A 26,392-nucleotide genomic window follows, 5' to 3' on the forward strand; every position below is an offset into this window, starting at 1 on the left:
TAGAGATGATCTCCCACCTGGTGCTGCTCCCCTCTCCTCCTCTCCCCTGCCTTTCAGTGTCCTTCCATGCGGAGGGGGGCGGGGGCGGTGAACAGTCTCCGGTGGGATGAGGGCTCCACTTCCATTCTCCTCACATTACCTCTAACTCGTCTATGCTTACCTCATCAAAAGATAAGCCACCAAATCTGGGGGGTGGGGGTGGGGTGGGGGGTGGCAGGGGGCGGGGAGCGGGCAGTAGATGGCGGGCCAGAGGGCAAGCAGCCCAGGCTGACCGCAGGCTGTCTCTAGGTCTCAAAGCTGGGACCCACAGTCGCTGGATTTACAAAGCCTCCCTCCTCCCCAATTCTTCTCTCATTCTTTCTCTTCCCCTTTGTTCTTCCAACTCCTTCCTCTTTTATTTGCCAACAACGTCTCGGTCCGTCTTCCCTCAGCCTCAAACAGTGCCTCTTTCTATCCCTTCCCTTTTCCCCACCTTCAGGAGCCTCTTAAACCAAACCCTTCCCGACATCACCACCACCAAAGCAGAACGCTGGGGTTGTTTTGTTTTTTTTTTTTTTGCTCCATGCCACAGAACTTTGTCTATTTTTTTTACATTTCCCCATCTACTTGGTCAAGAAAACAGACAAGCTAGTCTCTAGACAGCTGCTATTGAGGTGTGTATATGCGGGCTTTCGGGTCCAGGCCCCGACGCCTCCCACCTCCCCACCACGTTCCCCCCGGGTGAGATGGAGCTCGGCCACAGCTGCTCCGGAGGTTGGTTGGGCGGTGGTTTTGGTCTGGCTGAGTTCCCTCTCTTTTCTCACAGTGGGGGCCCGGCCTGGGACTTGGGAATGGACACGAACTTGACTTTGAACGTTGAGCAGGGCAACTGACCAAGCTAGAGAGGACAGGGCGGCCGCTGGGAGTTACCGCCCCAACCCTAGGCTGACGGGAATGTGGCATAGGGTCCCCAGTTTGGACTTCTGTGCTCCCCACTCTCGCACCTTCCAAAATGAAACGACCTCAGGATGCTTCTCGGAGCGGGGCTGCGTGACCCACCCCATCGACTTTCCACTCCAGTCCGGGGAACTAGTCTGTGGGGCCTCTGAGAGCGGGGGTGGCAAGGGGCTGGGGTGCCCCCACCATCGCTAGTTCTCGGTTCCCCAGATCCCCTCCCTTCCCTGCCGGCCCGCCCAGCCCGCCGCCCCCGGCGGCTGGCGCGCGCGGTGCAGCATGCGGCAAAGCTCTTTGCATAAATTATGCTCATGACGCAGCAGCTAAAAAAATCCAAGTAGCAGAAGGAGGGAAAAAAAACGAGGGGGGGGGAGGGAAAAGGGGGGGACCGTGGAAGGGGGGAAAGGAAGAAAAAATATATATATATATATATACCTGACCGCCCCCCCCCCCCACCCTGCTTCCCCTTCTCGCTTCCCAGCCGTCCCCCCTCCGCCCAGCGCAGCCCGCCGAGTCCCTTTCGGCTCTGGCCAGCCCGGGCTGGGGGCCCGGGGGCGGCGGCGGGTCCCGACCGGCTCCCGGGCCGAGCCGAGCCCAGCCAAGCCGCACTGGCTTCTTTGTCTGCGGGTGGCGGCTGCCCTGGCCCCCGGGCCCCGGCCCCCGGCCCCCTGGCCCGAGCTGTGAGATGAATCTCTAATCGGTGGCCGCCGGGCACCCAGGGCGAAGGCAGCTCGGGCTCGGGCTCCGGTAAGTAGCGGGGTCCGGGGCGGGGAGGGGTTTGCACAGAGGGGGAGGGGGCCGGGCAGGGGAGGTTTCGGGTTTGGTTAATATGCAATGCCCGTAATTAGCATAATTTATATATTTATGATAAAGAGAAAAAAAAATGCCGCGGGGCCGGGGCGCCGGGATGTTGGGCCGGGGCGACGAGAATCTCCGGGAGCTGAATGGTGTGTGGCCGCTCGCGGGAGGCCGGAGACCCCGGGGGCCGCGCCCTAGCTTTCCTGCCGGCCTGCGGGGACCGAGGGGAGGAGGGGGCGGCCGCCAGGTGGACCCCGTGGGGAGCTTGGACCTGGCCCCTCCCCATTTCTGCTCCGGGAGCCCAGGTTGGGTACGGACCACGGGGACGTTCTTTACCCAGCCCATGTGGCGACCGCGAAAGGATTGTCGCCCCACTGGAGAACCCGGACGCCTGGGTTCCCAGCAGGCAAGGTCAAATGAGGCGGCCAGAGCCACCTGTCACAATTCTCTCCAACCACCAGACACCGGGAGGACTGGTGGGACTCGGGGTTAGGGACCTGGTGCTGCTGGAAGGATGGGAGAGTGGTGGGAGGGTCACCGTCTAGCCGAGCACAAGCACTTCATAAATATTTAATAACAATATTATTATTAATAAATAGTCATCATAATGCACCCGCTATGTGCTCCCTGGGCATCCTCACCTGGCAAGGCCAAGGGAGCCTCAGGGCGCCTTGCAACCTCCACTTTCTCGCGTTGAGGTCCCCTACTCATTTGTCATTGGAACCCCCAAATCTTCGCAAGCCTCCGCAGCCGGCTGTGGGGAAAAATAAAACGCGGTTGTGAAGCCTGCCTAGACTAGTGGAAAGAAGCTCTTTGCGGAGAGCTGGGATCTGCTCTTTCAAATTCCTTGATCCCAAAGTAGAAGGCTGGTCTTCAATTGTTCATGAACATACTTTCCACCTCCCTTTTCTTGGTAATCCAAGGCAGCCACCGTTGACCAGCAGGGCCTTCTGAGGAATAATTCCATGTATTTTGTTTTGATTGAAGTCCAGCTTCTCAGGGTGTTATTTCTGTGATCTTTTATTTCTTTGCATATCTGCTGTAGACCTTCATTTATTTGTTCATTAGGGCGACAAAAATATCCATTCTGTGCCAACTCTGAACAATACAGACAGAATTTGCCCTGTCTTGGAGTTTTAATTTCAGTCTGATGGGTGGGATGGAGATGGGGACAGGCAGATCATAAACATGAAAAAAACAAGACAATATAGAGTGATTTGTGTCTGTGTGTGTGAGAGAGAGAGAGAGCGAGAGAGTGAGAGAGAGGAGATGGGTTATTCTCTTCTTGGAAGTACTACCTAGCAATTAAGAGATGACTCAGAAGAAATTTGCTTTTCTAAGGAGTCTTTGCATTATGAAGGAACATGGGACAAGATCATATCCCCCCTCCCCAAGATTTGCTCACTGTAAAGTCATAGTAGTAATCTTACATGTTTTTCATAACACTTTACAATTAAGAACAGTGCTTTACTTCAACTTAAAGCAATTACGTGTGCCAGGCCCTGTTCCAAAAGCTTTACATAAATGTTAATGATTTAACAATAGCCCATGAGGTGGGCACTGGAATTTAGCCCCATTTCACAGATAAGGAAACAGGCTATGAGATGTTACCTTAAACAGAAGCGATACTCAATCTGAGTCTTCTGCCTTTAAACCCCAAGCTCTTTCTGTGTCAAAATGAGGGTCAGTGAGGCCACAGAGAGAATGGGACTCGGGAGAAACTGGCCAAATGAAGGAAGACTTGGGAATGAGGAGCTGAACTGGCACATTAGGAAGGGGTGAGTGTGACCAGGTTTCTTAAGAACTTAATACTACTTCTTTGAAATCATTTTTAAGTAGCCCTAGTATTGAAAATGAGGGCATGAAATTTGAAATAGGCTATGTATTTTGAGGAAAAGGTAGGAAATATGAGGAGACTAAAGGGTATGATCTGATATCATAATTTATGTTTTCAGCTCATATTCATTAACCTCTGTTGTGTACCAGGAATTTTATGAGGCTCTGGGATATGATGGTAAGTGGATATGCTTTCTTGGTCCTTAAAGTCTAGCAGGGGAACATACTTCTTGTTATTTTTCACATTTATCCCTTCTATTCACCCTGCCAGGGATGAACCAAGTTTGGGTACAAGGGGATGGGGGGTGGGTGCAGAAGGAGAAAATAAATCTAAATGTGTCTTTATAAAACAAGTCTTTACTGTTTGAGTATATATGTCTAAAATTTACAAATGGTTGGTTGGGAAAGAAGTAAGTTTGTTCACTACTGTCCTGTCTTTTGCCCTTTTCTCTCCTTCTGGCCCATGTGTGTGACTAGCTAGTCTACCAATAGCTTGGCAAGTCATTTATCTCTGTCCATGAATTGGGGTTGGGGGAAGTAAATTGATTAGTGTTAATCGCTCAGTCATGTCCAACTCTTTGTGACCCCATGGACTGTAGCCCACGAGGCTCCTCTGTCCATAAAGGATTTCCCAAGCAAGGATACTGGAGTGGGTTGCCATTCCCTTCTCCAGGGGATCTTCCCAACCCAGGAATCAAATCTGGGTCTCCTACATTGCAAGCAGATTCTTTATCATCTGAGCCACCAGGGAAGCCCCAAAGTGAAAGTGTTAGTTGCTCAGTCATGTCTGACTCTTTGTAACCCCATGGACTGCAGCCCACCAGGCGTCTCTGTCCATGGAGTTCTGCAGGCAAGAATACTGGAGTGGGTAGCCATTCCTTTCTCCAGGGGACCTTCCTGACCCAGGGATCAAACCCAGGTCTCCTACATTGCAGTCAGATTCTTTATCATCTGAGCCACCAGGGAAGCCTGTTTTTATTTCTTGGCCATACCACAAGGCATGTGGGATCTTAGTTCCCTGAACAGGGATTGAACCCACACTCCCTGTGTTGGAAGCTCGGAGTCTTAACCACTGAAACAATTTGGAGCAGAATTGAGAGCTTCCACTTTCCAGTGTGTCCTGATCCTTGGGGGCCAGAGCAGCCCCCATCAGCCTTCTTCCCATTTCCTGAATGAAGGCTTAGTGTGGTGTCAGGAGAATAGAAATCTGGGGCAGGTGATGTGACCTTGAAGTTTGAAGGTCATGGACTGTGCCCTTGGGCAAATCACCTGACCTCTCTCCACCTCCATTTTCCTATAGATAAAGATGGGGGTTATCGTAAGTATACAATGTTAAGCATTTTACTTGCATGATCTCATGAAAAAGTGAAAGTGTTAGTTGCTCAGTTGTGTCCTACTCTTTGCTACCCCGTGGACTGCAGTCCACCAGGCTCCTCTGTCCATAGAATTCTCCAGGCAAGAATACTAGAGTGGGTTGCCATGCCCTTCTCTAGGGGATCTTTCTGATCTAGGGATTGAACCTGGGTCTCCCACATTGCTGGCTGATTCTTCACTGTCTGAGCCACCAGGGAAGCCCTAATCTCCTATCACCATTATAACAACCCCATAATGCTTGCCCATTTAATCAGCATTTTAAAGATAAGGAACTTAAACTTCAAAGAGATTCAGTCATTTGCCCAGGATGGCACAGCTATTTCATGACCAAGCTGGGATTTAATCTAGGTTTTTCTCCTAAGCCTATTCCATTATCTCTCTTTGATCATCAATTTACTCTTCAATAAAAATGGGGATTGTAATAGCTAATTGTTATTTGTGCTTTATACAGTAATTCAAAGATAAGCTCTCTTATTCTTTATCCCTGAAAAAAACGGAAGTAATCTGCCCGCTCGTCACACAGGTGGTCAGGCTTTACTATGTGTTTACTCTGTGGCCTCATGGGGCTGGTGTCAAAATTGAATAATAGTTAACAGTTCATATTTATTGAACCCTGACACAATTTGCTACAATGCCCAGTTATTCCTGTTTCAAATATGGTAACTGAGGCACCACCTAGGTTCCTAACTGCTGTACTAAATTTAAATGAGATAATATATGTAAGGGCTTCCTTGGTGGCTGAGATGGTAAAGAATCTGCCTGCAGTGTAGGAGACCCAGATTCAATATCCGAGTCAGGAAGATCCCCTGGAGAAGGGAATGGCTACCCACTCCAGTGTTCTTGCCTGGAGAATATGTAAATTTTTGTAATAGCTACCATCCTCTGAGCACTTACTATGTGCCAGTCGTTGATCTACACTTTTTAATGTGCATTAACTTATTCAGTCTTCACAATAGCCCTATGAAGTAGGTGCTATTACTCTCATTTTACAGATGAGGAAACTGAGGCAGAGAGGTTAAATAATTTGCCTGAAGTCCCACAGCTAGGGAATATCAAAGCTGAGATTGTGAACCCTAAAGTCTGTCTCCAAAGAATGCTCAGTGTAGTACTATGCATAAAGGGGCTGGGTCCCAATAAACTATTTTTAAAATTTATTTTTAAATTGAAGTATAGTTGATTTATAATGTTGTATTAATTTCCACTGTACAGCAAAGTGACTCAATTATACACACACATACTTTTTTTTAAATCTTCTGTTCCATTATCATTTATCCCAGGACCAACAAACTATTAATAATGATTAACAGTTTTTTATTAATCATTAATAGTATTTTTATTAATCATTAATAATGATTACTTTTCAGCAGATGGGAAGGGAAATCTATGTCCTGGGGCCAGAAATGGAGAAGGGTAGGAGAACATACAGAAAATCCATCAAGCAAATGAAAACTTGAAAGCTGTAGCAACCCACCTGAAGATTGATGGTTTAAGAACAGAGCAGATGATGCTTGCATGCAAGAGGGGATGTCATCTTGTGTTCCTTTGCATCAGGTACAACTGCATGGACCATGATGGAAGTCATAAGAAGTGGAGGGATTCTGGGTGCACTGGAAGGGAGAGCCAACAGGATTTGAAGAAATCAATATAGATGGAAATATAAGAGCAAAGGCAAGGACGACAGCAAGGTTTTCAACCTGAGCACCTGTGGAAGGATGAAGCTGCCATTTGCTGAGATGGGGAAGGCTGCAGGCAGGTGGAGCTGGTTTGGGGTGCAAATCAGGAGTTTGATTTTGAATATGTTAAGTACAAGATCTTGTAAGCAATCAGTAGGTAGTTGGATTATATGAGTCTGAAGTTCCCAGGTGAGGTCTCAGCTGGTGGCTGACAGGCTGGGTGAGACCACCTCAGGAAGCCATCCTTGTCTGGATGATCCGGCTCAACTCCAACTACTAGTCTGTACTAATCTGCTTCCTGCTTCCTGTCCTTGTGACCTTTTTAGATGGTAGCCCTGCAGGAGGTAAGTTGGTGCACAGTTTAAATATAGAAGTGATGTAGAGCTGGAGATGCTGATGTCAACAAACAATCTCATGTGAGAGGATTATGTCAAAAATTTGAAAGGTAATTTCCCATAACAAATGTGACTTTCAATTAAATACCAGTGAAACTCATTCCATTCATTCCTTTAATCCATGCGGAATACTCTCCACCCCTCAAAATGACTATAGTGAGAGGTACTTTACCTCTTGGAAACCTGAACCACATTAAGTATATATAAAGTGATTAAAATCACAGAGATGAGTCTGCATTAAAAGTCTGAATCTCATACAACAAATTCCATTTTCCTCTACATGTCACAAGATGCTTCATGTACTATCAAATTTTATGTCTGAAACACATGCCACCCTGGAACAAGGGGCAAAGGACCATATAAAAGTGCATTAGATATCCCTTCAGTGTATCTTCTGCCACCCTCTATTCATCCACCATGACACTTAAACACACTATATTGTCGTTATCTTTTTATTTCCTCGATGCCCATATTAGACTGTTGACTCCTTAACAAAGCTGGAGAACATGCTTTTCCCCCCACTGTATCCCAGTGCCCAGCACATAGTGGCCACTGAAGTATTTGTTGAATAAACAAAGGACAAAGCATTTCAGGATTTTTCTTATAGGATCTCAGGCTATTCTAGGGGGTTCTGATTTGTTTTAGACTTCATTGCTCCTCCTGGGTGTCTTGGAAGATTACCTTAAGCCCAAAGCAGTTCCCAAAGGAAAATGATAAATAGAACCAGGTCCTCTAACTCAGTATTTCTGCCACTAAGAGTCCTGGATGGTCCTGGACCTCTGGATTTTTGGGTTGGAGACAAATGCCTCAGGACCTGCTGTTTATCCTCCTGAGGCTGCCTGTGTTTTTAGATGCTAGCACAGGAAAGCCAGGGACAAGTGAGCCATCTGTAAGCCTTGCCAGGTTTGATTCAGGTATTTTTCAAACTCACTCACTGAAGAAAGAAGGCAAAGGGGCATGCTGTGGCTGGGCACTGGCTCCTGTCCCAGCTTTAACCAAAGCAGCTCTGCTGTGGTCTATGTATGCACCGGGGTTCTACTCCTGGGGTAGTCATAGGAACCCCTTCTCTCAAAACTGACAGGTGATCGTCTCTCTTCATTGCTGTCAGGCTGTGGACACTGCATGATATCATGAGCTCCAAGGAGGCAGGCCATCCAGATGTGCTATTTACTACAGTCACTGGAGTGAAACCCCTAAAACCCCTGGGGTCAGCCAGCAGTTGCACTCCTAGGTATATACCCCCAAATTGAAAACAGGTGTTCCAACAAAAACTCATGTACAAAGATTCATAGATGCAATATTCGCAGTAGCAGAAAGGTAGAAACAACCAAAATATCCATCAGCGGATGATTCAATAAACAAAATATGGCATATCCATACCGTGGGATTTTTTTTTTTTTGACATATGAGTTTAATTATGTGCTAGACTATCCAGATGGAAATATGTGATAAGTGGATGGAAACAAGAGTCATAAAATAAGAGAGGCCGGCATTTTTAGACCCATTTAAGTTTAGACATTTATAAGGTTGGACCGTTTTTTAACATTTACAGTAAAAAAAAATTTTTTTACCACAATAAACAGAACAATGTATTAAAACTGACTTCCAAAATCGTCCAAATTATTTTTTAATCGCTATTTAAATTTTTCACATATTTATTTAAATGTTTCCTTTGGCAGATTTCTCCAAAATACTGAAACCTTGTTTTAGAACTTGGTTTATATTTGGATAATAACAAGCTTCATAAATTGGTGTTCATCAGGATACCTTTCTCTAAGCTCTAGTGGCGTATACCTTCTCTTTAAAATGTGCAAGTATCTTTTTTATTATGTTGTCATTCTCAGAGATTCTCTGGAGAAAGAATTATGAATGAAACTCTTATGAATTCATCTTCATTTCTGTTACACTGGAGCAATTTATCATCTTAGCCACAGTGATCTATCAACTGGATGAGGTTCAGTTTCTTGTCCTTTGGGGACTTGTTTGATGGCCCCTCACAAAGCAACATCTAGCTACAGTGTCTTTGCTTCCTTATTAACAATTGTAACTGGGACAGGTCATTCTTTGAGTGATACATTTTGACTAGTTTTACCCTCTGAAGTTCTCTGGAATCTCCTTCACGGATTTGGTGGATTTGGCTTTTTCTTCATTTAATCCTTGTTTGGAAATATTCTCATTCACAAAATCATTTTGGAGGACCTTGCATAACGCAATATCCAGTGATTTAGATTCACATGCAACCCACTCCAGTACTCTTGCCTGGAAAATCCCATGGATGGAAGAGCCTGGTGGGCTGCAGTCCATGGGGTCGCTAAGAGTTGGAGAGGACTGAGCGACTTCTCTTTCAGTTTTCACTTTCATGCATTGGAGAAGGAAATGGCAACCCACTCCAGTGTTCTTTCCTGGAGAATCCCAGGGACGGGGGAGCCTGGTGGGCTGCCGTCTCTGGGGTCGCACAGAGTCGGACACGACTGACGCAACTTAGCAGCAGCAGTTTTTGTTTTTGGTCGCGCCGTGTGGCATGCGGGATCTTAGTTCCTTGACCAGGGATCCAACCTGCACCTGTCTCCCCCTGCCACCCCAGACTGGAAGTGCAGAGTCTTAATCACTTGATCACCAGGGAAGTCCTGCAGCAATATTCTTTAAAGTATTTTTCAAATATAAACTTTCTTCTAACTCACTATGTGTTTAAAATTTTCTTGAAATTCCAAACAGTTTTTCTTTTGCTAAGGATCCTGTCTTCTCTGAAAAGATCTGATTGTTTTTTTCATTCTCGACTTTGAGATGCTTCACCACTCCATTTATTTATGAGAATTAAATGAAGATCTTGTTTTCCTTAATCGCCCTTTAAGCGCTGCACTCATAGGTTGTGTTCTTGAACTATGCATATGGGGAGGTGGTGGATTGGCACAGACCTGCAGAGTGCTGGGTAAAGTCACAGCTGAGTCTGATGGACTTTCCATCTTGGAAACGAAGTCTTGGTTTACCTGTGCCTCTGTCTTCCCTGGAAAGTGAAAGAGTCTATACAATGAAATTTTATCCAGCTGTGTAAAGAAATGAAGCGCCGATACATGCTATGGATAAACCTTGAAAATATTCTGCAAAGTAAAAGAAGCCAGACACAAAAAAGACCCAATATCAAATGATTCCATTTATTAATACATGAAATATTAGTGTTAGTCTCTCAGTTGTGTCTGAGTCATTATGACCATGGACTGTAGCTCGCTAGGCTCCTCTGTCCATAGAATTCTCCAGGGAAGAATACTGGAGTGGGTAGCCATTCCCTTCTCCAGGGAATCTTCCCAACCCAGGAATTGAACCCAGGTCTCTGCATTGTAGGCAGATTCTTTACCATCTGAGTCATCAGGAAAGCCCATGTGAAATATTGAGAACAGGCAAATCCAAAGAGAGAAAGCAGATTCATGATTGCCACAGGCAAGAAAAGGGAGTAACCGCTAATGGGCATGGAATTTCCTTTTGGAGGATGAAAATGCTCTGGAGCTAAACAGTGGTGATGGTTGCACAGCACTGTAAGTGTGCTATAAGTGTACTGAATTCCATCGAGTTGTACATTTAATTTGATGTCATGTGAATTTTACCTCAATTAATCAAATGACAACAACAAAAGGAAGCCCAATGAAACAAACCCAGAGGTAGAAAAGGAGGAGGAAGAGAAAGTGAGGAATCTAGAACACTTCTCCGAGCTGAGTGTCCTCATCTGTAACATGGTGATGCTAATGTTCACATACCCCAGCTGGCATGAGTAGTACGTGAATTAGTATTCCATAAAATGCTTAGCACAGTGGGCACTCAGAATAAAAATGTTAGTTGCTTCTCTGTTTCAGTGTCTAAAACCGGTTGTCCTAGTCATTACCTTTATTTCTTGTGACTGTGGTTCGTGGCTCCAGCCAGACCGTTTGTTCTTGTAAGGTCTTCTCTCCTCACTGCATGTGGCCGCTGCTCCACCATCTGGTATGTTGTCCTGCCTCCCACGTTAAAGGCCAGTGTGGTTCTTGGGCCACTGCCACAGAAACCCCTGAGGGACCCACCTATTGAATCAGACTCCCTGGAGATGTTTGGTCTGGGAAAATCGGGGTGGGGGAGTCTGCAGTTTTAATGTGTTCCAGGCGCATTAAAGTCTGAGACAACTGTTTCAATTTATTCCTGTTTGCCATCTCTTCCCGGGGAAGTCTTCTCAGACCCCTCCCCTGAGAATTGCTTTGATACCCAGAGTGCTCCTTACTTGTGTCTGGTTCTGAGTGTCTGGGTCAAAGTCACTTTGGGCTCTGCTGGGTCTGCTCTTTCCCACTGGACTGGGGAACTCCCAGGGTTAGACGTCTGGCCCCTCCCCATTCCTCCTGTTACCCTGGCTCCTCCTGAGTGTAGGTTGTCCTAGGGTGCCGCAGGAAGTCAGACATTTTAATTTTAAAATCCTTAGAATCCTATTGCCTTCACTTCTACACATACCTGAGAGAACTTAGCTTCTCTCTCTTCCTACCATTCTACTTCTGACTTTCTGAGATGATATGGAAATTGTCTTAACATTGTCACATCAGCCTTTGCTTTTCCCATCTCATCTCACCCTGCAGAATGTGTAGGTGTGGGCCAGCCCCCACCCCACCCTGACAAGTGACCATGGATCCTGGAGCCGGGCCAGACTCATCTCTGACTGTCAATGAGCAGGTATCTTTTGGAGCAGGAAGAGGTAGGGGTGGGGAGGGGGATGGTGATGGACGGAGGGGTGTGGGCAAAGAGGAAAACTCCATAAAGCGCCTTGTTGTCTGTTCCTTACCAACGTTCATGGTCACTTGACCCATCCAGATGTGGTTGCCAGCTAGGATTTTTCAGGGGCTGGGTTTGGGGACTTTAGTGGTGACTTTAAAAAGTGAAATATGTATAAGTTAATATGGGGAAAGATTTGGATATCAGGGAACTTATTTATTTTTCTTGGTTATATATCATTTTCTAATTTTTCCTTCAATGACCTTTTATTACTTCTGTAAAATTTTTTTAAAATTGGCCATACCTGTAGCTTGCAGAATCTTAATCTCCCAACCAGGGATCCAACCCAGGCCCCTACTAGCTGGCCGTGAGAGTACCAAGTCCTAACAACTGGACCGCCAGGGAATTCCCTTATGTATTTTTTATGCATTTTTAAAAGGAGAAAAAAAGATTAACATCTCTTAAAATGTAATTGGAGTAAAGTTTCTCATAGTCAGGTTTGAGTCAGAAAGGAAACTGCTCGGGAAGGTTATTTCACTCATACTCCCCTGATGGGTCACATAGCTCCTTTTTTCCAACAGAGTCTCTGGCTGGATCCAGTTTTCAGTCCCAAGGAGTGTGTTGTGGGAGTGGCTTTGGCCCCAGGAGAATCACAGGGAAGGCCTGATACAGAGCTTTTTAATGTACAGGGTGTCTCTGATTCTTGAAAGACCCAAGTGGAAGCATGTCAGTGCTGGAGGTAAAGCACTAAGCTGGCTGAGCAGGAAGGAAGACCCAGTGTTCCAAGGAGGCCCAGGGGCCACCCGCATTGCTGGGCACAGGGGCTCCCCTCGAGGAGGTGCAAGGTTAGAGCATGCACACACCAGATGGCACGCTGGAGCCACAGGTCTACAGGGTACAAAGCTCCAGTCCAGGAGGGCCAGCGACAGGCCGTGCGTTCAGAACTCCTGACCCTCTTGCTTCAAGAAGTTAGCTTGCAAGGAAATCATGGCCTCTAACCTCAGGGTTTTGGACATTAAGGAACCATGAACTTCAGAAGTTCCTCAGCATCCTGGAGCATTCATTTTCTATTCCTGTAATGTTTAGAGGGACATGCAGAGGGCTTCCTGTCTTGTCCCAGCTGAAGCTGTGGGTCCTGTGTTAGGGGTCATCGAAACCACTCTCCAGTATCCTAGCAGCCAAGAAGACATCCTGGCAAGGTTGTGAGTGAGGCCATTTACCAGTCCCTGAACTGAGAGCAAGAGAGGAAGCAAATAGAAATGTCTTCAAGTGGTTTCACTCAGTGGGACTTTTTCTAGCTTGTGTTAGACCCTTCCCCCTGTCACCAGGGCCTGCTCTCTCCTAGCACTTCCTTCCCTGGAATCAGGGAGTTCCAGGCTCTGGGGGTTCTCACAGAGTACACAGTCCTCGGGACAGGAGGTCTACAATCTGAGATACTCTGTCCTCTCTGCCTCAGTCACACCTAGAGCTCTAGCTCCCCAGAGGCTCTATCAGCCTTTTCTCCTCTCCTCTGTTCACAGGTCATCGTGATGTCAGGCCATGAGACCATCCGAGTTTTGGAGGTTGGAGTGGATGCCCAGATCCCTGCTGAGGAGGAGGGCAAAGCGCTGGAGGCTGTGGCCACCGAGGGCTCCCAGAGTGGAGGCCCTGCTGAAGCTGGTGAAGCTGCTGGTGAAGCTGGCCCAGACAACCCAGACTCCTCCGTGGAGGCAACTGGTATGAGGCCACTGCTCCCAGGGGCCATTGCTCCACCTGAGTCCCTTCCCGTGTTCCCCCTGGGGAGCTAGCATGAATCCCAGGGGGCTAGGTGGCTTTAGGGGTGTGTTGTCTTCCTGTCCACTGGGCAGGCCTCTGGTCACAGCCTGCGCTGCTGTTCAGCTCCTAGACCACTCCTCAATCCCTGGAATGAGGGACCATTTTCAGTTATTTACAGACCTAAACTGGGATGGGTCAGGGTGAGGTGGGAGGAGAGTGGTGGGGCTCAGCTGAGGGGATTGCACTTTCTTTATTTTCAGACAAGGCTTTCCTGGGGCCCCTGCTGCAGCAGAAGGAAGCGAGAACAAGCAACATGTTCCCTTGCTTGCTCGCTCCCTGAGGGAGGACCAGCTTGTTCCTTATATGGGGTGAAGGTAGGGATGTGTCCAGGGGTCAGGCTGAAGGGGTGGCTTAGGTATTTTGCCCATCGCTTAGGTGGTGTGTGCAGGGGGCATGCACAGTCCTCTGCTTTTGCTCTAAGCTCTTCAAAAGTGGCGGTTGGGTTTTTTGATCTCTTTGTATTTTTTGTTCAGAATTTGCCGTAACTGCACACGCACACCAAGGGGACTGAATTAACCTCAGAGAGGGCTCCCAGGTCTAAACCAGACCCTCAGGCTCAAGGCAGAGAGGACTTAACCTTTAGGGTACTACCAGCCCTTGCAAATCAGTACCTTTTATGGTAGAGCTGGGAGGTGCAGGAGCTGGGGATGGAACAGCATCTTACCCACATTGGGCTAAGAATGTGTTAGGGAGGGCCTTGTAGAATCACAACTTCTCACTCCTGGCTAGACTGACACGCGTCTAGCCTGGTGGGCTTATCTGGGCTGTTTTTCTCCAAAGGAGACTTTAGGGCATGAGTTTGATTCTCCTGCATGCGGAATGGATGTGGCTAATTGACTCACACTGTCTGCCCTAATGATCCTGCAGTACAGCTGTGAGACGACCAGGCTGTTCTAAAAGCTGGCACTGGTTGTAGGCACTGCTTTCTGGGCACAGGGTACCCTTTCATTGACCTTGCAGAGTAGACATCTCTTTTTGCAGAAAGCCTGGGACCTCCTTTGCCAGTTCCCCCAGAAAGCCATGGTTCATCTCTCCTTGCCTTCTGCTGAACTTCACCGCTTCCCTAGATTGGTGATCTGGTTGGGGGAGGTGGGGTGGGCCAAGAGGAAGAGCCATGAAGAGAGCAAAGAGAACAGAAAACAGATGAAAACACTTCAAGATCTCACCTCCCTTGCTGTACTTGCAGATCGGTATATAGATCCATTTTGGAACCCTGGTATTTTATGTTTTCTCCTTTTGAGTAAAGGAATGACAAGACACATGACCATTTTCCCCAGCCTGGCGATGTTCTGCTTCCTTGTTGAGGAAGTGTCCTGGGCCAGTGTCCTGGTGACCAGGCAGGAAAAACAAGGATTCTCCATCTCCGCCACTCTTTCCATTCCTTTCCATTGTGAGGATGGAGCCCCTTTTCAGGAAATCTGGGAGGTTTTCCAGGTTTGTCCACAGTTCTTGTGTGTGTGTGTGTGTGTGTGTGTGAAGTTGCTTTAGTCATGTCCAACTCTTTGTGACCCTATGGACTGTAGCCTACCAGGCTCCTCTGTCCATGGGATTCTCCAGGCAAGCATACTGGAGTGGGTTGCCATGCCCCAGGGGATCTTCCCGACCCATGGATTGAACATGGGGTCTCCTGTGTCTCCTGCACTGCAGGTAGATTCTTTACCACTGAATCACCAGGGAAGCCCCCCACAGCGCTTCCCTTTCTTTTTTACCCTTTTATCCATCTTCCATATCTCATTTCCTCTAGTGCCTTAATTCTATTCCTTACCCAAAACGTACTCTCAGAAATGGATCCAAAACCAGTAATTTACATCTTAGCATGAGTGTTCATGGTAGTGTGCATCTTCTTCCAGAAGTTTATCTAATTAAGCCTTCATTAAAGTCTTCTTTGTAAAGGAATTTTAGTCATGGTCAAGCAGGCAGGGGAGGTATGTTGGTAGTAATTCCTAAGAAGTTGCCAGCTTAAATTGTAGCTTTGATAGAACGTTTCTGCATATGAAATATTGAGAAGGGTTTCCTCTTAAAACTAAGTAATAGGAAACTTTTTCCAGATGAAAAAAGAACCTAGTGATTTGTGCTACTCCATTCCCCAGACCTTGTTACACATACATATTTTTATACGTGTGGCCCCCGAGGACAGGCTAGGTAGTATGACAACTACCACCATATTATTTCATATTCTGTGTCCTTTATTAACAGATTCACTCACTGATTTTGGCTTTGGCTATTATCAAACTCCCTGGTTTTTTCATTGTCATAAACAGCTGTTTTGAATGGCCCTTTAATTCTATTTTTCTTTGAGGTGTAGTCCACTAAAATTCCTTCTGAAGAGAAATGAATTGTTTACACAGTAGGAAATCATTACATGGAAAAACACACAAAACCTTGCTATCAATGAGAGGAAAAGTAGTCGGCAAAGAGGTACCATCTATGCCTCTGAAGCCAGAAAAAGAAATCGTGATGAAGTCGAAACTGGGTGGTGCTGTGGAGAAACAGGGACATTGCTGATGGTTCTGCAGATTGGTTCAGTCTTCCTGAAAAGCAGTCTAGCAGGAAGCAAAAGACAAAAACCTAAATGTAGGTGAATCCTAGGCCCCATAGTCCCACTCTGGAAACGTATCCTAATGAAATGACTTACTTCTTCAGGTGGTAAGCTTTCTTCACTCATGCTTGTTACATGTCCATTTCCTCAGTTTCCTTTATAGGTTTCATCACACTTAAAAAAAAATAAACAGTAGCTGGTATTGTTGCTTGTTTTTATTTATTTATTTGGTTGTGTTGGGTCTCAGTTGCAGGATGTTGGATCTTCATTTTCCTTCACTGTGGTGCATGGACTCTCTAGTTATGGCACACGGGTTCAGTAATTGCAGTGCCTGGGCTTAGTTTCTCCACAACACTTGGAATCTTAGTTTCCCAACCAGGGATTGAGCCCGCATCCTCTGCATTGCAATGACACTTTGTCAAGTGAAATATTTTTTGAATTCTCAGAGGTTCAGATTATCCTTATCTTCTCTGATTTTTTTCAACAGTTAGAAATATATTTCCCCTTCACAGTGGACATAAATCTGCCATTTGGTTTTCTTTGGTATTTTATATGGTTTTTGTGGTTGCTTGTCTCTTTCATCCTTGAAGCAATCTGGATTTTTAAATTGTATACTGTGAATAGTCCTGGCTTAGGTTGGTGCCTTTCCAGATTAAAACAAGAGCTGGGAATGCAGGCTTGGAAGGTTCTGTAGTTCAGTGGTTCCCATTTTGTCCGTGTGTATCACAAGGGAGCTTAAAAGAAAGAGAGAGGTGAGGTTGCCGGCCTCCACTCCTGGACATTCTGACTCAGTTGGCCTAGAATAGGGTCTGGAAACCTATGCCCAGCCAGCATTAAGAAGCCACTCATCTGGTCTAACACCCAACACCTAGACTCCCTGTAATGTCTCACTATATATTAAATAACCCTTCTCCATATTGTTATGTGACTTTGAAGAATTTTTCTGCTAGGGGTCCCTACCTAACTAACTCTCACTTGGTTGAAAAGCTACAATTCATGGGAAGCTCCTTTGCTGCTGCTGCTGCTGCTAAGTCACTTCAGTCGTGTCCAACTCTGTGCGACCCCATAGATGGCAGCCCACCAGGCTCCCTTGTCCCTGGGATTCGCCAGGCAAGAACACTGGAGTGGGTTGCCATTGCCTTCTCCAATGCATGAAAGTGAAAAGTGAAAGTGAAGTCACTCAGTTGTGTCCAACTCTTAGTGACCCCCATGGACTGCAGCCCACGACTCCTCCGTCCGTGGGGTTTTCCAGGCAAGAGTAGTGGAATGGAGTGCCATTACCTTCTGCAGGGAAGCTCCTTTAGAACCTCCTAAAAGCTGCTCATCAGACTTCAGACCTCAAGGAGCAGCAGAGAAAAGTTATCTTGGAGAGCCCCGGGATCCTGAGTGTGGCCCTGACATGTCACTTCCTAGGCTTCACCCTGCAGAAATCCTGCCCCTTCCCTGAGCCAACACTGCATCTCCAAAGTAGCCTGGGGGTAGAGTGACCATTGATCCAGTTGCTGGATGAGCCAATCAATCCCATTGATTCTGGCACCTTCTCTCCCTGACCCATGTTCATTTCTACTGCTGGTTATGTGATAGGTCCTAGCATCCTACCAAGCCAGGAGATGACAGGCTGATACCCACCTGTGCCTGGGTCTGCATTTTCTTCATCTGCATGTGTGACGAGGGTGGTGTACCTTCCAGGTCTGGCATAGGGCTTTGCAGCCTCCCATGCTCACTACCAGTAACTTTGGGGGAACTCCCTCTTTGGGCCAGGGAAGACCAGAGATCGGCCTCGGGTTGTGCAGAAGTGCAGTGCGGCACAGAGTCGTCCCACTCCGCCAGGTTCACTCCTTGTCCCTCTCTCTCCCAATGCTGCATGAAGTGAAGTCACTTCCGGGGATGCCTTCGAGCCCTGCCCCTGCCGTTGCCACCTTCAGCCAAGCTCCATGCCAGCCTCAGGCATCACAGACCCTGACACCACTGGCTGTACAAGCTGCCCCCCAGGTAAGGGCCACCCCAGGGAGCAGTGGGCAAGAGCAAGGCATGGGATAGCCAACATGGGCTGGCCATGGCATCTGGGAACTTCATGAGGCAGGACAGGGAAGGGGCTGTGGCTTGAGGGAGGGAATCTCCTACTAGGAACCCCTGGCCTTTCCCCTATCCCAGATCAGGCCCCCTGGGAAAAGTAAGTCTACATTTGTCAGGTAATCCCCTCAGGTCCAGCAAGGATTATAAGATTACAGTAACTCTTCAAGTCATCTAATGATTGAATGAGTGAATACCCTTGTCAGCCCTTCTAGGGGGTTAGGAAGAGTTAATGGCTCCTCATTTAGAGCAGAGGGCAGCCCCAGCACAGCGAGAAGCTGCTCCAGGGGCCTCTAGGCAGACTGAGCACCCTGTGACATCTTTCACTGCACACACAGATATCCAAGGTGTCCGTCAGGAGTGTCCTCTATCATAGCTTCCCAGAGGCCTTTGTGGGTCTTGATGACTCAGTTCCACCAGCCCCTGCCCCTGCTTCCTGGTCACAAAGCATCAGTCCCGTGGGCAAAGACCCAGGGAAGGCTTGAGAGGCGGCCAACCACGGTGGGAGAGACCTGTGACCCTTTCTGATCCTTGGGCAGGGCTGGGCTGTTTCTCCAGGGATGGGATAGTCCAGTCCAGGTCCCTCCTCAGGGATGGGCCTCCAGCTAGGGCTCGTCCCTTCCCGCCCTCATGCAGCCTTTTCCCCCCTCCCCTCAGAATGCTTTGTGTGTGGTCAGCTGGGTCTAAAAGACCCAGCGTTTGCGCTGTTGATGTTGATTTTTTATTTTTTCTTTTCTTTTTTGAAATCTTGTTTGCTTTTGCAGGTCTTGACTCAGGAAAACTTAGCCACAGTTCTGACAGGAGTTATGGTTCCAGCAGGGGCAGTTACTCAACCTCTTCTTATCCCCATCAGTATTGCAGGTCAAGTGGCTGGTCAACAGGGGCTGGCCGTGTGGACAATTCCTACTGCAACCGTGGCTGCCCTCCCAGGACTGACCGCTGCTTCTCCCACGGGGGGAATTTTCAAGCCACCTTTAGCCGGTCTCCAAGGTAACGGCAACTCTCCCCAGGACTGCACCAGGCCCCCGCCACCTTCCACTACCTTCCCTGCTCATGTGTTTGCCATGTTGGACTCCGAACCCGCGGCCCTCCCAGGGCAAGAGCCCTGGAGTCTGGATCTGGTGCCCCAGGCCCCCAGCCACAGAGCTGCTGCACCACATCAGGACTCTAGGCCAAGACACCACGCTGGCCCAGCAGGCCTGTCTTCCTTCAGCCAACTGTCTGGGACTGCCCTCCCCCCTACGCCAGACCTCACCCTGTGACCAGCCTCCTGAGAAGGACTGCAAGAAGATTCCACTTCTGGTTCTGAACCTACACATCTCCAGGCCCTAGGGAGGGGGGATGAGAGATGTTGGCATGTGCCACCCCTGCAAGGATCAAGGGAATCACAGCAGCCTGTGCCCCCACCCCAATGCCCCGACCCCCGTCTCATTCTTGTACCAGATCCCTTGGGATTGGAGCTGCTCTGGCCCTCGGCTAGGCATTTGAGCGCCTCTGTCTCTGCCTTGCTCCATAGCAGCTGCCGTGCTGAACACCGCTCTCCCGGCGCCTGTACAAGCCGCCCCACCAGCCCAGCCCTCCTCGCCTGCCCAGCCCCGACCACCGGCCCAGCCCCAGACGCTGTTCCAGCCCCAGCCACTGCTGCAGACCACACCGGCCATTCTACCGCAGCCCACTGCTGCCACCGCCACTGCCCCCACCCCCAAGTCTGTGGACACCCCCACACAGATCACCGTTCAGCCTGCAGGCTTCGCATTCAGCCCGGGAATCGTAAGCTGCTGCCCTCACCCAAGCCTCACCGGGGATGGACTGGATCTCTGGCCAAGGGTGAACCTGACCCTTCCCACGGGGCAGTATGGAGGTGGAGGACCAGCCCCCTGAATGCGGCTCTTTTCCAACACTTCGGCAGAGATGGGCTCCTTCCGAGGCAGCTGCCAGCCCATGCATCCCAGCCAAGAGCAGACAACCTCTGCCAAGAGGGCTGGCCCAACCTTCCAGAACCTGGACCATGGACCAGCCTTGGAGGGTGGGATGATGTCTGGGGATTGCAAACTTGTGAGCTGTCACCAAAGTGGCGCTAGAGGCTCACGGCCCCATGCCAGTGTCTATCCAGTGTGGCTCCTGGCTTGGTAGTGGAGCTGTTAGGCATGAGTAGATGGCCTCTAGTTAGATGTGGCTAGAGTCACATCAGCCTCTCCAGCCTGGCCCTTCTACTGTCCCAGGGTTGGCCTGAAAGATTAGCCAGAGGTACTCCTCCATGACTGTGGCCCCGCCCTTCCCTGCTCACCTGCAGCCCCTGGCCCTGGATACCATTCAGTTGGTGGACTTGGGCTTGCAGCCCACACTCACATCTGCCCAGCATCGGTTACCCCCACCCCTGTCCCAATATCCTCAGCCCTCTTCCCTCTGCCTTGGGCTCTTTCTTGCCCCGTTGCCTCTGAGCAAGGCTCTTCCTCCACCCACAGATCAGTGCTGCCTCCCTCGGGGGACAGACCCAGATCCTGGGCTCCCTCACCACAACTCCGGTCATTGCCAACGCCATTCCCAGCATGCCAGGGATCAGCAGTCAGATTCTCACCAACGCTCAGGGTCAGGCAAGTGGTCAAAGCCAGGCGGAGGGGTGGGGACTGTGGAGATGCTGCTGTTGGGGAGGGGCAGGACTGGGTCATAGAAACTCAACCAGGGTGAGAAGCTGCTATTCATTACTGCTTGTGTGACAGCTCTCTGCTGACACTGAGGCCAGGCAGGGGCATCGCCCCCACCCCAACCCTGGCGGTGCTCACTCTTGTTGGGAGTTTTCATTTAGGGAGCCCTCGCTTTGTGGCCATGTTCTGTGGTAGGTGCTTTCTCATACATTGTGCCACTTCATTCTGAGTACAACCCGTTGGGTGGAGATTTTTGTTCCCATTTTACAGGAGAGAAGGCTGAGGTTTGGAGAAATTAAGCTAGTTAAAGTGTGGCAGAGCAGGGCTTCACATGTAGGCCCCTCCTGCTCCCTTATGGCTCTGGAGAGAGAATAGAGAAGCAACCCCCAGAGCGTGAATCCTTCACTTTACTGAGAGGACATGGAGGCCCAGAAGGGTTAGGTGACTTGTCTAAGTCCCTTCCTGCCAGTGTAGGGGTTTGGGTTGGGGGTGGAGCTGGATGCTACCCTCACACTTGGGGTCCCTGTGTTTCCTCCCAGGTTATTGGAACACTTCCTTGGGTAGTGAACTCGGCTAGCGTGGCGGCCCCAGCACCGGCCCAAAGCCTGCAGGTCCAGGCTGTGACCCCCCAGCTGTTGTTGAACGCCCAGGGCCAGGTGATCGCGACCCTGGCCAGCAGCCCCCTGCCTCCTCCTGTGGCTGTCCGGAAGCCAAGCACTCCTGAGTCCCCTGCTAAGAGTGAGGTACAAGGGTTGGGTTGGGGGAGGGTGGCAGGCAGTGCTGTCAGGCATGAGCAGCCTCCCTCCAGAGGCTGGGCAGGACAACATTATTTTCCAAAGCCCCTGGGAAAGCAGGACACCTCCCAAAAGTGGAGGGAGGCTGAAGGTAGAAGGTCCCTTTGGTTCACACGTGCTCTGCCCAGAAAAACACCACCACCACCCCGCTCCTTACCCCCACACACCAAATGTGTGTATATGTGCCCTCAGAGGCCAGTGCCACTCTGAGAAGGCCAGGGAAGGGTGGTCAAAGTAAACTGGGCCTTGGGACTTCCCTGGTGGTTCAGTGCTTAAGACTCTGTACTTCCAATGCAGGGCATGCAGGTTCAATCCTTGGTAGGAGAACTAAGATCCCACATGCTGCAGGGTGAAGCCAAAAAAAAAAAATGTTAATTGGGGCTCAATCAAATCCAGGGTGAACAAATTGCTGGAAAGGCCCTGGGAGGTTCCTTCTGCACCCTCTTCCTCTTCACTCCTTCATCCCTCCACCCCTCCTCCACTCTGCACTGTGGCATCGATTATCTACTCACATGTTCATTCTAGGAGCTGTTTTGAGTGCTGAAGATATGGAGATGAATAAGATGCCCTTCCTTGCCTTAGGTAGCCCGGCATCAGAGACTATTAAAGTCAGTGTGGCAAAGGCTTGGGTAGGGGCAGGATAAGGTGCTTTAGGAACCCACTCTGCTGACTGAGGAGTTTGACAAGGCTTCACAGAGTGCGACGTTGAACTAATCTAAAGGGATGGGTTGGATGGGAGATTCTTCTACTTCCACAGAACTGCAGGAAGTACAGTGTGCCAGAGCAGGGGTTCTCAAACTTGAGTGTGCCGAAGAACCACCTGGAGGGCATGCTAGGATGCAGATTTCCAGGCCTCACCTTGAGTCTCATACAGTAGGTCTGGAGTGGGGCTGAAGGATTCACATCTCTAACAAGTTCCTAGGTGATGTTGAGGCTTGTGGTTCTCAAATGTGATATGCTGCTTCCCAGCTTCATTGAATAACCTCAGCCTCATCTATAGAAGGAGAAGGCAATGGCAACCCACTCCAGTACTCTCACCTGGAAAATCCCATGGACAGAGGAGCCTGGTAGGCTGCAGTCCATGGGGTTGCTAAGAGTCGGACACGACTGAGCAACTTCACTTTCACTTTTCCTTTCAGGCATTGGAGAAGGAAATGGCAACCCACTCCAGTGTTCTTGCCTGGAGAATCCTAGGGACGGGGGAGCCTGGTGGGCTGCTGTCTATGGGGTCGCATAGAGTCAGACACGACTGAAGCGACTTAGCAGCAGCAGTAGCATCTATAGAATGAGAATGATAAGATACCAACTTAAGTTATGAATGTTAAAGATACATTACACAGAAGGTTGGCACACAAAGTGAAATGTGTGTAAAGTGTGTAAAAAATGGTACTCTTATTGTTATACTAGGTAATGGGGAGTCACCGAAAGGTTTTTAGCAGGGAAGTGGCTAGTTAGATGTGTATTTTTAAAATTCCCTTTATTATCCAGGTGGAGCCAAGAATTGGACTGTGCTGTGACTTGAGTCCTATTTGTTGTTGTTCAGTCGCTCAGTCGGGTCCAACTCTTTGCGACCCCATGGACAGCAGCACGCCAGGCTTCGCTGTCCTTCACCATCTCCCAGAGTTTGCTCAAACTCATGTCCATTGAGTCGGTGATGTCATCCAACCATCTCATCCTCTGTCGCCCCCTTCTCCTTCTGCCCTCAATCTTTCCCAGCATCAGAGTCTTTTCCAATGAGTCGACTCTTCCCATTAGGGAGCCAAAATATCAGGGCTTCAGCTCCAGCATCAGTCCTTCCAGTGAATATTCAGGGTCAATTTCCTTTAAGATTGACTGGTTTGATCTCCTTGCTGTCCGGGGGACTCTCAAGAGTCTTCTCCAGCACCACAATTCGAAGGCATCAATTCTTCAGCCCTCAGCTATTAGGAGACAGCTTAAAGAATTCTAGCCAGAGACAAGGAGCTCCAAACAAGGCCCTGGGGATGAGGAGGGAATGAATTTTTAAGCTACCAGGAGGCAGAATGCAGGGAACAAGGCCCATCCTAGAGAAATCTGCACTTTCATGAAGCTTAAAAAAAAAAAATCATACTTCAAATACTGATTCCATATATTTATAGTTTATCCTGATTGTAAATATAAGTTGTTTATTAAAATTCCAACATTATGTATGATGTCAAAAAGTAAAAATCCTTTCTAACTCCACTTCCAGAGATGACTTCTGTTGACACTTCACTTTATATGACTCCAGAATTTTTTTCTTGGAAATTTGTATTTTTTTAAAGGAATTATTCCATAAAAATTGTTTTTCACCTTACTTTTTTTTTTCTTTCACTTAGCACTGTGACTCAGAGGTCTTTCCATGGCAGTTATTAAGAGATATTCTTTTTCATGGCTGCACAGTGTCTTACTGTAGCGAGGTCCCAAAAGTCATTTGCCAGTTACCTATTAATGGGTATGGGGTTTTCCCGGTGGCTCAGAGGTAAAGAATCCGCCTGCAATGCAGGTGACGCAGGAGACGCTGGTTCAGTCCCCGGGTGAGGTAGATCCCCTGGAGGAGGGCATGGCAAGCCACTCCAGTATTCTTGCCTGGAGTGTCCCATGGATAGAGGAGCCTGATGGGCTACAGTCTATATGGTTGCACAGATTTGGAAACGACTGAAGCGACTTAGCACACATGCTTGCATGCATTAATGGACATTGGGGGTGTGGTGGCTCTAGAATCAGGTTTAGGTTTCTCCTTTGAGGGCAGAGACTTGAAAGCAGTTATCTCAAGGGCGGATACTTGGAGCTTTGACCAAGTACGCTGAACCTTTCTGAGCCTCTGACCTGCCCGGGTCATAGACACCTGCAAGGCCTCGGCTCGGTGGGGCACATCCTATGCTTATTTTGGAGGTCATCATCATTCAGTTCAGTTCAGTTCAGTCGCTCAGTCATGTCCAACTCTTTGCGACCCCATGAATCGCAGCACGCCAGGCCTCCCTGTCCATCACCAACTCCCGGAGTTCACCCAAACTCATTTGTATCGAGTCGGTGACGCCATTCAGCCATCTCATCCTCTGTCGTCCCTTTCTCCTCCTGCCCCCAATCCCTCCCAGCATCAGGGTCTTTTCTAATGAGTCAACTCTTCATGTGAGGTGGCCAAAGTATTGGAGTTTCAGCCTCAGTATCAGTCCTTCCAATGAACACCCAGGACTGGTCTCCTTTAGGATGGACTGGTTGGATCTCCTTGCCTGGGTGGATGCTGATGCATAGCTTCTAGTCTTGCCTTTTGATGGGGCACAGGTAAAAGTGTGCTGGGTGAGGAAGGATTCCATGCCAGCTTTTGCCCTACCTCTGGACTGCCCACCCTGCTGAGCCAAGCAGGCGGGCAGTGGGGGTTTGGTGGCTCTTCTTCTCACAGGTGCAGCCCATCCAGCCCACACCAGCCATGCCCCAGCCGGCCGTGGTCATCGCCAGCCCAGCCCCAGCAGCCAAGCCTGCTGCCTCTGCTCCTATCCCGATCACCTGCTCAGAGACCCCTACGGTCAGCCAGCTGGTGTCCAGTAAGTGGCTCCAAGGGAAGGGTATGGCGAAGGGGTGAGGCATTTATTCGGACACCCTGACCACATTAGATGATTCTCCCCTTAGTAAACTTTCCAGAGTCCAAAAGGGAAGAGCACAGGCCCATTGCCAGGAACTGACTTTCTTATTCTCATTCTATGGAGCTGGATTCTGTGCATGACCGTGGTGGAGGCTACTTAGCCGGCTGTCTGGCTGCTTCTCTGAGAAGCCAAATCATTGGCTGTCTCTCTTATGGTCTCTCACCAGTATTTGAAGAATGTGGGTAGCTAACAGGTGTGCGTGGGGCCAGCCTGGGGAGAATCAGGGAGGGTCAACAGTTAGAGCTGGAAGAACTTAAAATAGACCTCTATCTACAGGCACTTTGGTCCTGGCCCACTGCTCCCATCTTATTTGTCTTGGAGACAGGAATAATGAAGGTCTTAAGGGTACACAGGCTTTTTGTCAAACGTCCTGATCCCTCACTACTCACCAGGGCTAGGCCAATGGGCGGGGTAAGCAGTGATGATTGTCTGTCTTACACACTCACCCCTGCCCCCTTCCTCTGGCCTAGAGCCACATACCCCAAGTCTGGATGAGGACGGGATCAACTTAGAAGAGATCCGGGAGTTTGCCAAGAACTTTAAGATCCGGCGGCTATCCCTGGGCCTCACACAGACCCAGGTGGGTCAGGCTCTGACTGCAACGGAAGGCCCAGCCTACAGCCAGTCAGCCATCTGCCGGTGAGTAAGACTGCCTGGACAAGAGCAGGACACTCACAGGAGCTCAGGTATCTGGCGCTTAGACATGAACACCTGGAGTAGTCAAAGTCTTTCTGGGGCCCTCTGAAGTTTATCCTCCAATCCTGAGCATTTATATTATCTATTTAGGAGGAATCCAAGATCCTGATCCAGTTAGGAATCCTAGAGGGACAGGAGTACAGCTTATGAAATTAATCACAAGAGTGGGAACTTCAGTTCTGGCTTGGTTCTGAACTATAACCGACCATCACCTCTATCATGCTTCCACCCCCCCATCTTGTGAGACATGACTCTGAAATGATGTAACTGACTTTTCTGTATGCAGTGTACAGACTGGTTCCGGTGCCTGTATTATAGTTGATTGTAAAGTGTAAATCAACTATACTTCAATTTTTTTTAATGGTGAAAGATAAAATAAAAAGCACATCCCTAAGCCATGTGCTTTTTCTAAAAAGCACATGGCTAGGTATGGCCAAAAGGTTTCATCTGTTTGCCAA

General features: G+C 48.8%; 1 protein-coding gene and 1 pseudogene across 6 annotated transcripts in view; one reads left to right on the top strand and one right to left on the bottom strand.

Annotated features, from left to right (window-relative positions):
• Positions 1 to 1,343: 1,343 nt before the first annotated feature.
• POU6F1 (POU class 6 homeobox 1) overlaps positions 1,344 to 26,392 on the top strand; it is a 29,028-nt gene continuing 3,979 nt past the window's right edge. The window contains exons 1-11 of one of the 6 annotated variants that reach the window (XM_061416055.1): positions 1,344 to 1,680; positions 3,687 to 3,745; positions 11,599 to 11,692; positions 13,252 to 13,447; positions 17,956 to 18,077; positions 18,923 to 19,148; positions 19,675 to 19,928; positions 20,624 to 20,752; positions 21,343 to 21,546; positions 24,998 to 25,139; positions 25,709 to 25,877. In XM_061416055.1, coding sequence (XP_061272039.1) covers positions 11,645 to 11,692; positions 13,252 to 13,447; positions 17,956 to 18,077; positions 18,923 to 19,148; positions 19,675 to 19,928; positions 20,624 to 20,752; positions 21,343 to 21,546; positions 24,998 to 25,139; positions 25,709 to 25,877 — 1,490 coding nt within the window. In that variant the 5' untranslated portion in view covers positions 1,344 to 1,680; positions 3,687 to 3,745; positions 11,599 to 11,644. Of the gene's footprint in view, positions 1,681 to 1,735; positions 11,693 to 13,251; positions 13,448 to 17,955; positions 18,078 to 18,922; positions 19,149 to 19,674; positions 19,929 to 20,623; positions 20,753 to 21,342; positions 21,547 to 24,997; positions 25,140 to 25,708; positions 25,878 to 26,392 lie in introns of those variants that run through there. The other 5 variants (XM_061416053.1, XM_061416052.1, XM_061416054.1 and 2 more) reach the window with 5 other exon arrangements.
• LOC133248655 (swi5-dependent recombination DNA repair protein 1 homolog) lies at positions 8,850 to 10,022 on the bottom strand (annotated as a pseudogene).

Source organism: Bos javanicus, chromosome 5, assembly GCF_032452875.1.
Source record: "Bos javanicus breed banteng chromosome 5, ARS-OSU_banteng_1.0, whole genome shotgun sequence".
NCBI classification, from domain to species: Eukaryota; Metazoa; Chordata; class Mammalia; order Artiodactyla; family Bovidae; genus Bos; species Bos javanicus.